The 12,056-nt window shown below is 37.9% G+C and overlaps 1 protein-coding gene across 9 annotated transcripts in view; it reads right to left on the reverse strand.

Moving 5' to 3' along the window:
- EPS8 (epidermal growth factor receptor pathway substrate 8) overlaps nt 1-12,056 on the reverse strand; it is a 202,753-nt gene that overhangs the window by 67,955 nt on the left and 122,742 nt on the right. For all 9 annotated transcript variants that reach the window (XM_043441719.1, XM_043441713.1, XM_043441715.1 and 6 more), the window contains 2 exons: nt 5,813-5,892; nt 1,534-1,607 (listed from right to left, as the gene is read on the reverse strand). In XM_043441719.1, the coding sequence (XP_043297654.1) occupies nt 1,534-1,607; nt 5,813-5,871 (133 nt within the window). In that variant the 5' untranslated portion in view covers nt 5,872-5,892. The remainder of the gene's footprint in view (nt 1-1,533; nt 1,608-5,812; nt 5,893-12,056) is intronic.

A 12,056-nucleotide genomic window follows, 5' to 3' on the forward strand; every position in this document is an offset into this window, starting at 1 on the left:
CAAGCTTATTTAAAGCACTTTATAACATTTCATGCACAGGCCTACCTCACCAAAACAGTGCCCAACAAGTGACCATCTCTTATTGATCTTTGAAATGAATCAAATGACATGTAAACAGAGACTGTGAAGATCACAGTCAGGCACACAGAAACAAATAAGTATCTGTCTTGAAATGAAAGACTGAAGGAATTATTTTTGCAAAAAAGAAAAGTTTTTCCCTTTTCAGCTTCTTCAAGTCATGCTCTAGAGTGTAAGTCTTATAAAGTCAGGGACCTTATTACTGGCCCTATTTGGGGCACATATATTACTGGCCCTGTTCTGGGCCCGTATTAATCACAAAATAAATATTTGTTGAATATATTCCCTAGATCTACAACTCATAATGACTAGGGCATGGTAAGAATGTCACAATATCGTACTCAAGAGAACGGAAACCAAAGCTAATCAGATTGACAAGGTCATAGGAAAATGTATATGGTATAAAATCCATTTTATGAATGTGTCATTTGAGTCCTAAAGTCTAGTCACTGCATATACAGGAAGAGAAAGAATCACAAAACCTTAGAATGAGTCATTTTTACCACAGCCAAAATTTTGTAGCTCTCAATGATGTAAAAAGAAAAGAATTTCAACTTGAGAAAATGCTATTGGTTCCTACAGTTGATAACAAACGACAGCAAATATATACAGTGTCTTCTGCTTGCCAGGCACTGTACTAAGCATTTCACACATAGTAGCTCATTAAATTCTTATATCAAGCCTATGAGATAGTCCCATTATACAGATAAGCAAAATGAGGGACACATAGGTAAAGTAATTTGTTCAGGATCACTCAACTAATAAATGGCAGAATTGGATTTCAACCAGGAAGGCTGGCTCCAGAGTCTTTGCTCTTAACTCTAATACTAGTCTCATTCTTTGTGGGTATACAGTAACAAAAGGCCACACAGATCCCATAAAAGCAAATGTCTTCCTAAACACATGTGATACGTTTCAGGAGTCCTCAACTTCTTTGTAGTACTGAATTCTGTTTTATATTTGAAGTTTAAAAAAAAAAACCAGTATTTCCTTCTGAGACAACAGAAGGAAGACAATGGAAGTTAGAGAAAGATCAATAAGAAATTCCATAAGGGCTATTGGTCAAACTGTAATACTACCCAAAAAGTTCAAGAGCTGTAAGGAAGAATTCCCGCTGTCAGCCCATGATCAACAGGATCAGTCATAAACATCAACAAACACATCACGCATCATTAGATGGGGAAATCTACCTAAGGTACTTAGGTCTCCATAGAAAAAGTCTCCATAGAAAGCACTGAATACATTTCATCTGTAGTTCTATATTGTATGACAGCCAGCAGAGATTATGGCTTTGGTAGCTTCACAAACATTATTTTTAAAATAATCCTTATGCATTTATCTCTATTTCATTCCCAAAAATATAAACAAGCCATAGGTTCAAACTGTGGCTTTGAACATGTCATTTGCAAAGGTAGTCAGAAACATATTTATATCCACTTAAATATACGAACATACCATAGAGAGCCTTTGCACTTGTTCGTGAACTGTGATCTCTGTCCATGGAAAAGGTGGTTGATGATCCGTAGCCACTGTAATTAAAAAAAAAAAAAAAAGGTCAGTGTGATGACTTAAAGTCCAAACGAAGCAATAAAAAGTCAAAACTACAAATACAAATTCCAGCATACCACAATCACCATATGCTTTTAGAAAAATATAGAGAGTTTATGCAGCTGGTTCTGTCCAGAAACAGGTCATTGGATCCTGATCCAATATAGATTCTCTCAAATGCCAAGTCAGAACCACAGCCAAGGGACTTCCCTGGTGGTCCAGTGGTTAAGACTTTGCGTTCCAATGCAGAGGGTACAGGTTTGATCCCTGGTAGAGGAGCTAAGAGCCCACATGCCTTGTGAACAACAACAACAAAAGACCAAAACATGAAAACAGAAGCAATATTGTAACAAATTCAATAAAGACTCAAAAAAAAAAAAAAACCAGCCATGGAGATTCAGTAAGGTTGAAGCTAGCTTAGAAAAATTTAAGTTTACCATAATAAATTGAGTTTTGAGCAGTGATCCAATTATAAAAAGTTTTCAGTCATTCAAACTATAGCAAAATAGACACTATTGTTTTGAGAAATACTTAAAGAGAAGTTAACAAAAATAACTTTATCATTAAATTCGACTAGCTATATCCTACTTCTAACTTACTGTTATGTGAAGTAAACATTATTTAAATTTTTAAAATTTACTCAGTAAACATTTATTAAGCCCTAAAATCTAGAAACTCAACATTCAGAAAACTAAGATCATGGCATCTGGTCCCATCACTTCATGGCAAATAGATGGGGAAACAGTGACACACTGTATTTTTTCAAGCTCCAAAATCACTGCAGATGGTGGCTGCAGCCATGAAATTAAAAGACGCTTGCTCCTTGGAAGAAAAGTTATGACCAACCTAGACAGTATATTAAAAAGCAGAGACATCACTTTACCAACAAAGGTCTGTCTAGTCAAAGCTATAGTTTTTCCAGTGGTCACGTATGGATATGAGAGTTGGACTGTAAAGGAAGCTGAGCATCGAAGAACTGATGTTTCTGAACTGTGGTGTTGAAGAAGACTCTTGAGAGTCCCTTGGACTGCAAGGAGATCCAACCAGTCAATCCTAAAGGAAATCATTCCTGAATATTCATTGGTAGGACTGATGCTGAAGCTGAAACTCCCATACTTTGGCCACCTGATTCAAAGAACTGACTCATTTGAAAAGACCCTGATGCTGGGAAAGATTGAGGGCAAGAGAAGGGGATGACAGAGGATGAGATGGTTGGATGGCATCACCAACTCAGTGGACATGAGTGTGAGTAAACTCCAGGAGTTGGTGATGGCCAGGGAGGCGTGGCATGTTGCAGTCCACGGGGTCGCAAAGAGTCAGACACAAATGAGCAACTGAACTGAACTGAACTGAAAATCTAGAAAAGTGAGGAGTAATGTGGGTGGATTCCCTGGTGGTTCAGTGGTAAAGAATCTGCCTGCCAATGCAGAAGACACAGGTTCGATCCCTGTGTTGGGAAGATCCTTAAGAGAAGGAAATGGCAACCCACTCTAGAATTCTTGCCTGGAGAATCCCATGGACAGAAGATCCTGGTGGGCTGCAGTCCATGGGGTCGCAAAAGAGTCAGACAGGACTTAGCAACTAAACAACAACAAAGGCGGGGGTAGGGGGGTAAGGAGTGTATTGTTCACACAACAAGTAAAATGGGTACAATAGAATGTGATATCTGGGTAAAACTAATAAATAAAACATCAAAAAGGGACTAAGTTTCTATAAGGATGCTCAAGAAGAGTTGACTGGCATTTAAGCAGAATCTAAAAGAATGGAAGGAAGCTCCAGAAGCAGGTGAGAATTAAGTGAGGAAAAAGCATGTAGATCTGGCTCAAGAACCAGGATGGCTGCTGAAGGAATAAGCATCTAATGGGATGTGCTTGGCAGAGATGAATGGCTCAAGAAGCAGGGAAGGCAAATAGAGAGCTTAAGAAGTAAATTTCTGTTCTCTTTATACAGGGAAGTAACATGATCCAAACTACTTTTTAAGAAAGATAATCCAGGAATTAATGGCAAGGTAACCAGATGGAAAGACTGAAAGCAAAAGGAGAAGAGGGTGGCAGAGGATGAGATGGTTGGATGGCATCACTGAGTCAATGGATATGGATTTGAGCAAACTCTGGGAGATAGTGGAGAAGGCAATGGCACCCCACTCCAGTACTCTTGTCTGGAAAATCCCATGGATGGAGGAGCCTGGTAGGCTGCAGTCCATGGGGTCGCTAAGAGTCGGACACGACTGAGCAACTTCACTTTCATTTTTCACTTTCACACATTGGAGAAGGAAATGGCAACCCACTCCAGTGTTCTTGCCTGGAGAATCCCAGGGACGGGGGAGCCTGGTGGGCTGCCGTCTATGGGATCACACAGAGTCGGACACGACTGAAGTGACTTAGCAGCAGCAGCAGCTGGGAGATAGTGAAGGACAGGGAGGCCTGGAGTGCTGCAGTCCATGGGGTCGCCAAGAGTCAGACATGACTTAGCAATTGAACAAAACCAGATGGAAAGGGACTGTAAAAATTCACGCAAGAGATAAAGCCCACAAATAAAGTTAGAAGAGAAGGAATAGTTTGGGATAGAAATAAGAATTCCTTAATAGAAGAAATTATAATAAATTCATGATTAAATGGATATTTATTATAAGAAAAAGGGGAAAAAATGAAGCTGTGGTAAAACTTTCTGACTTGAATAAACTGATGGGCAAGATAAAGATGACGCTTGATATACTCCCCTGGTGTCTCTTACTGACCAGCACTAAAGGCATTGGTGATCATCTTTGTAAAAAGAAAATGTGAAGCAGTGTGAACAGGCTAGATCTGAAAATTGTGAATAACCGAGCTATGAAATCTAGTGAACTCTAAATTAGAATGGCCAATATAAAATAACAACAATATTAACCACAATATACAAGGCAATGGCCACTTAAGTTGGGGTACCAATTTCAAATTATATGTAAAGCCACAGGAATTGGCCTTTTTTTTATTTTACACAATGGTAAATATCTTGAGAGACTGGACTAGATGACATTTAACTTTCCTCAAATGCAAATATTTTACAAATAACAAAACTGAATGCTCCAAGTCTACAAGCAATAAATGCTGGAGAGGGTGTGGAGAAAAGGGAACCCTCTTACACTGTTGGTGGGAATGCAAACTAGTACAGCCACTATGGAAAACAGTGTGGAGATTCCTTAAAAAACTGGAAATAGAACTGCCATATGACCCAGCAATCCCACTTCTGGGCATACACACTGAGGAAACCAGATCTGAAAGAGACACGTGCACCCCAATGTTCATCGCAGCACTGTTTATAATAGCCAGGACATGGAAGCAACCTAGATGCCCATCAGCAGATGAATGGATAAGGAAGCTGTGGTACATATACACCATGGAATATTACTCAGCTGTTAAAAAGAATTCATTTGAACCAGTCCTAATGAGATGGATGAAACTGGAGCCCCTTATACAGAGTGAAGTAAGCCAGAAAGATAAAGAACGTTACAGCATACTAACACATATATATGGAATTTAGAAAGATGGTAACGATAACCCTATATGCAAAACAGAAAAAGAGACACAGAAATACAGAACAGACTTTTGAACTCTGTGGGAGAAGGTGAGGGTGGGATGTTTCAAAAGAACAGCATGTATACTATCTATGGTGAAACAGATCACCAGCCCAGGTGGGATGCATGAGACAAGTGCTCGGGCCTGGTGCACTGGGAAGACCCAGAGGAATCGGGTGGAGAGGGAGGTGGGAGGGGGATCGGGATGGGGAATACGTGTAAATCTATGGCTGATTCATATCAATGTATGACAAAACCCACTGAAATGTTGTGAAGTAATTAGCCTCCAACTAATAAAAAAATTAAAAAAAAAAAAACTGAATGCTCCAGAGAAAGTGAAAGCTATGAAATAGAGTACATATTCAACTATGGAAAGCATTAATACATAAAATACCAGAACAAAACATCTTCAATTAGATCATTGTCATTGGGGTTGATTGCCTAACCATCTTTTTTCTTATGAGACACCGTAAACTTTTAACAATAACATATCTTAGTGTTACAAGAAGTTATATATTGAGGAATGAACTACATAAAGAAGTGAAACAGATCTTTTTTTGAAAATATAAAACAATTAAAACTACCAAAACAAATTAAAATAAGCAAAAAATTAAATATAAAATTTCAACTTACTTCATTTGAGATGGATTCATTCCAAAACCACTGGGATGATTGGAAATATGACCATTCATCGTGATTTTAATGCTTGTGTTCTGAAAAGAGAAAGGTTCATGGATTGAAGGCAGTAAAAAGGTTGAGACATCTCAGCTCTAAAGTTATTCATTCAACAAAATGTGTGTCATTTCCAGGATGACGCTAGAAATATAAGTATCTCCACCCTTAGAGAGCTCAAGCTCCAGAATTACATATGGACATACAAACAAAAATTAAAATGCCATTTAAAAATTGTTTTCCTAATATTTATTTACTTATTTAGCTGCACCGGGTCTTAGTTGCACCATGTATGATCTCTGGTTGCAGCACATGGGATCTAGTTCCCTGATCAAGGATCAAACCCCAGATGAGTAAAAGAAAAATTGTAAATATAGTTCTGAACCCTCAAACTAGATAAGCATAATTCTGTATTTTACTCAATTTTATTAGATGTTATTTTAATATTTCATTATGAACGTAATATAAACTCATTAAATTAAAAAAAAAACTTGAAAAATACAGAAAAGCACAAAATACAAAATAGTACAGAGGGGAAAAGTATCACCCAACCCCATCATTTAAAGAAAACCATTTAACAGTCCTGCCAGTTTCTTCCAGTCTTTTTTTTCTGTATTTAGCTTTTCTTTCTTCCTTTCTTCTATCCTTCCTTCCATTTTCTTTATTCCTTCTTTCAAAGCATATCTGACCACATCCTATCCATACACTTGGATACTTTTTTCAAGAAGGTATTCATTTATACATTCCTTTTACTCTTCACAAGAAAAGCAACTTTTTAAATTAACACCAGATACTTCTCTTCAGAAACCATTTTTAATCTGTTTCATAAACTGAACAAATTTCCTTCAAATAAGATAAGTGCAAATAAGTAAAACTTCCTTATTGCCATATCCAATGGCCTTTTCTTTTTCTCCTAGACAGCATTCCTACAGCTGAATTATTTCTATTCACCCCTAAATACTCGGCCCTTCTTGGTTTCTGTGGCACTAAACTATTTTGGGTCTTGTCTTACATTTTTGACTTTTGTATACATTACATCACTATGTTGCTTCAATAACTGAGAGGTAGGTGGGACGTATCCCAGCTTTATTATGAGACAAAGGCAAAGACAGTAGAAACATTAACAGCTACTGTGTGAGTTACATGTCAGGTTCTATGATGAATACTGGGACTCCTAAGGAGATCAAAAGAGACATAGTCCTAGCTTTGCGCCAATAGTCTAATAGGAAAAACATACTTAGTAAATAAATATATTTTAAATTGTTGTTACTGTTACAAAGGGAAAATTAAGGGCCATATGGGGGACGGGTATATGATTTATGGGAACTTAAATAGGGAGGGCACAGAAAGTCTACATAAAGAAATAATATTCAAGACCTAGTAACTTCAAATTAACTCTTTTCCATTCTTCAGATCTTAGTTCAATCACCATGTCCTCAGGGAAGCATTTACTGACTTCTGTGAATAGATAAAAGCCCACTATCAGATACACTCAGCACGATACACAATTTGTCAAAGTATTTACCACAGTTGTAATTTCTCATTTGTTTAAACTAATTCCTGATTCTTCATTAGACTTTAAGCTCCATGAGGGCAGAGACTTATCTGATGACTGCTGTTTCTTAAGCCTTAAGAATGGTACCAGGCACAGGCTAGGTGTTCATTAGATATTAATTCAAAGAAAAAAGCATGGACTGGATATCTACATCCTATTCTTCAAAGAGTTTACTGTATTCTTATGGAGACAAAACCAATCCATATGAAACACACAGTAAATAGGTCCCAAGGGATAAGGCTCTATTTTAAATCTGTTAGAGGTTCTGAGATAGGAAAAGCAAGGCAAACACCATAATTTTTGAAAGGGTTGGAACTTGACCTAGTTCTTAAGAATGGATAAGATTTATAAAGGTCCTCAAAACACTCAAGTTTAATTCATCATTTTCTGAGAGTCTTGTCCATATTTATTCATAGCTTAGAAGCAAATTTCTAAATTAAGGAACAAAGAAATATTGATCTTTAACCTAGGTAAATAGTATACCCATAACATTACATTTATGCTATATTACTGTTTCTGTTTTTATTATTGTTGTTGATTTTCCTTTGGTTTATACTTAGATACAATCAGTGCACAGAGGTAAACCAGTTCTCTAGAGAAAAACAGAACCCTGATTTGTAATGCTTCCTGTATTCCCACTATGGCCCATTCCAAGCTAGCAATGGTTTAACAGCAGCTTACAAAATCCTGAATATTTCACAGTTGGTTCTCACAAGCCTATAGGATCAAGAGAGAGCACACCACTGCTACATTCTAGAATCGGGGCCGGGACAGAGGCCTGAGATAACATTATGGTGTCCTTGTGTGGTGCGTGTGTGTTCAGTTGCTCAGTAGTGTCCAATTCTTGGTGACCCCATGGGCTGTAGCCCACCAGGCTCCTCTGTCCATGGGATTTCCCAGGCAATAAAACTGGAGCGGATTGCCCCTTCCTCCTCCAGAGGATCTTCTGGACCCAGGGATCAAACCTGCGTCTCCTGCATCTCCTTCACTGTAGGTGGATTCTTTACTGCTGAGCCTCCAAGGGAGCTAAAGGTTGGGACAGAGGCTTTCACAAAAGCCTAGAACTTTAACACCATTTCTGGCACTAACTAGCCTAAGCAAGTCAATTAAGCCTCTGTCTCTATTTTTTCATCAGTAAAACAGAGGTAATTCTTGCTCACAGGGCTAATGAAAGATCAAATGAGATAGGTGTACAAGTTTCTTCTAAAGGTAAAAAAAAAAAAGTACTCTTTTAAAACAAGCTGCTTTTCATTCAGTACATAAATTAAACCCCCAGGGTTTGTAGTGATTTTGATCTAGTTTGCATTTTAAAACCACAGCAGGTGGTTTTAGTGAAAAGCGATAGCCACAGCTCATCTTTTTCATGTTTAATTCTTCATGACAGTCAAATAAATGCATGGTTTGTGTTTTGTTTTAAAATAGTGATTTGTCAGAATGAGACACTTGAAAAAGGAATAGAAAATGTTGATTTGCTAAACTGAATTTTAAATATAGAAACTTTCCTCTTTAGCAACCATAGTGTCATTTGTCACAGATGCTCATGTAGCATTGTGGAGGCTTTTAGATATTTAAACAAAGCAATATAGAGCACTCTTTGCAAAGGAAACAATTACAAATGTTTCTTTTAAAAGATATATCCAATTTACACCTACATGGACCATATATATATACACACACATATATATGCTGAGTCCTCTATTGCTTAAGTTATGTCTGACTCTTTGCAACCCCACAGACTTAGCCCACCAGGCTCCTCTGCCCATGGAATTCTCCAGACAAGAATACTGGAATGGGAAGCCATGTCCTCCTCCAGGGAATCTTCCCGACCCAGGGACTGAACCTGCATTTCCTGCATTGAAGGCAGATTCTTTACCACTGAGCCACTATAGGCCATACACATATATGCATACATATATATATACACACACACAGACACACATATATACCATATGTAGATACATATCTCTACATAAGTCAAGTGGGCCTTAAGAAGCACTGCTGTTAATAAAGCTAGTGGATGTGATGAGATTCCAGCAGAACTATTCAAATCCCTAAAGGATGATGCCATCAAGGTTTTGCATTCATTATGTCAGCAAATCTGGAAGACCCAGCAGTGGCCACAGGACTGGAAAATGTCTATCCTCATCCCAATTCCCAAAAAGAGTAGCACCAAAAAACACGCTAACCATTGGACAAATGCACTCATCTCCCATGCTAGTAAGGTCATGCTTAAACTCTTGCATGCTAGGCTTCAGGCTTCAGTATTATGCGAACCAGGAACTTCCACATGTCCAAGCTGGGTTTAGAAAAGGAAGAGGAACTACAGATCAAATTGCAAACATTCACTGGATTAAGGAGAAAGCAAAGGAATTTCAGAAAAACATCTATCTCTGTTTCATCAGCTACACTCAAGCCTTTGACTATGTGGATCATGACAAACTGTGGAAAGCTCTTAAGAGAGATGGGAATACTAGACCATCTTACTGTCTCCTGAGAAACCTGTATGCAGATAAGAAAGCAAAAGTTAGAATCCTGTATGGAACAACAGACTGGTTTAAGATTGAGAAAGCAGTATGACAGGGCTGTGTGCCGTCACCCTGTTTGTTTAATCTATACGCTGAGCACATCATGAGAAATGCCGGGCTGGATGAGTTACAGGCTGGAATCAAGACAGGCGGAAGAAACATAACCACCTCAAATATGTGGATTATACCACTCTAATGGCAGAAAGTGAAGAGGAACTAAAGTGCCTTTTAATGAGGGTGAAGAAGGAGAGTGAAAGAGCTGGCTTAAGACTAAATATTAAAAACCCAAGATCATGGCATCTGGCCCCATTAGTGCAAGGCAAATAGAAGGGGAAACAGTGGAAGTAGTGACAAATTTCCTCTTCTTGGGCTCCAAAATCACTGCAGATGGTGACTGCAGCCATGAAATCAAAAGACAACTGCTTCTTGGCAGGAAAGCAATGACAAACTTAGACAGTGTGTAGAAAAACAGAAATATTACTCTGCCGACAAAGGTCCGTATAGTCAAGGCTATGGTCTTCCCAGGGGTCACGTACAGTTGTGAGAGCTGGGCCATGAAGAAGGCAGAACACCAAAGAACTGATGTCTTCAACCTGTGGTGCTGGAGAAGACTCCTGAAAGTCCCTTGGGCAACAAGGAGATCAAACCAGTCAATCTTAAGGGAGATCAACCCTGAATACTCACTGGAAGGACTGATGCTGAAGCTGAAGCTCCAGTATTTTGGTCATCTGATGCGAACAGATGATGCATTGGAAAATTCCCTGATGCTGGGAAAGATTGAGGACAGAAGAAGAGGGCGTCAGAGGATGAGATGGCTGGACGGCATCACTGATGCGATGAACCTGAACTTGGGCAAACTCCAGGATAGGAGGCGAGACAGGGAGGCCTGGCATGCTGCAGTCCATGGGGCTGCAAAGAGTCAGACATGACTGGGCGACTCAACAACAACAACAATATATGCATATGTGTGTGTATATATATGTATATACACATATGTAGATATATATGTATCTACATACAGGTACAGATATAGAAGAATCATCAACTCTTACTGAGAAATTATATGCTTTTACTTTTATTAACTCTTAGACAAAACAACTCAAAAACTGAGACAAAGTTTTTCTTCACTGCTCTTAAGGGTAGAAAAATTCAGCTAACTCTACTATACAGTAACCACTTAATTCTACTAAAAGTGTACACTAAAATCTTCATAATAGCTTCCAGCAAATTGGAAATAAGAGCATCAATCTCCTTATGAAAACACTTTTTGTAAGTCACAGTTACTATAATTTTCCCCTCATTTTCTCCAGAAAATAGCATTCCTTTGCAATTACAAAGATAAGGAGGATAAATTTAAGATCTAAGTTAAGCATATCAAAAATGTTCAACACTGAAATTTTCAAAGGCAAGCAAATAAAATGTATGAAAATCACTGTAAGAGGAAATAAATAAGGCTATAATAAGGCTAAACTAGCAAGCTAAACTTTTATCAGAAAATTTAAGATCCCAAATATAAATAATTTATATTCCCTATTCTTTTCCATTTACAAATTGATTAATGAGTCTGTAGGCATTATTCAATGTCAGTATCCCACTACACAATCTAGCTACTACACAACCAGCAGCCCTCTCTGCATATTAAGCTGTTCTGAAATGACATATGCCCTAAGAAAAACGTCACAGATTTTTGTTTTCTTGTTCATTTAAGTTTTTGTTAGCCTATGTGTGACCAAGTACCTATCTTGAAGCAACTGTATTTCAATTTCAACTTAATTTTTTTCTCTTGATCTAAGTGATAACCAAACTGCAGGAGGTTGATTATCATTATGTAGGGTTTTAAGTAAAAGACCACTGAAATTTAATTTCTACCAATACCGTGTGACATTGTCTATTAGTGATTGTGCTTACAGTATAAAAAAGACCAAAAAGTATAATTTAAACCTTCTGAATCATCACATATTCTAACTCCTTCTGTGTCTTCTAGAGCAATCACTTTTCAATACATCTTACCAGTATTGTCACCTGTAGAAAAGTCATCATCTATTTCTCTATGTCATTGGTTGCCCATTTAGGAATAGAGAAATTTTGTGTGTGAAAAAACTTAGGGAAATAATAACACTAAACT

This window comes from Cervus canadensis, chromosome 21, assembly GCF_019320065.1.
Source record: "Cervus canadensis isolate Bull #8, Minnesota chromosome 21, ASM1932006v1, whole genome shotgun sequence".
Taxonomy (NCBI): domain Eukaryota; kingdom Metazoa; phylum Chordata; class Mammalia; order Artiodactyla; family Cervidae; genus Cervus; species Cervus canadensis.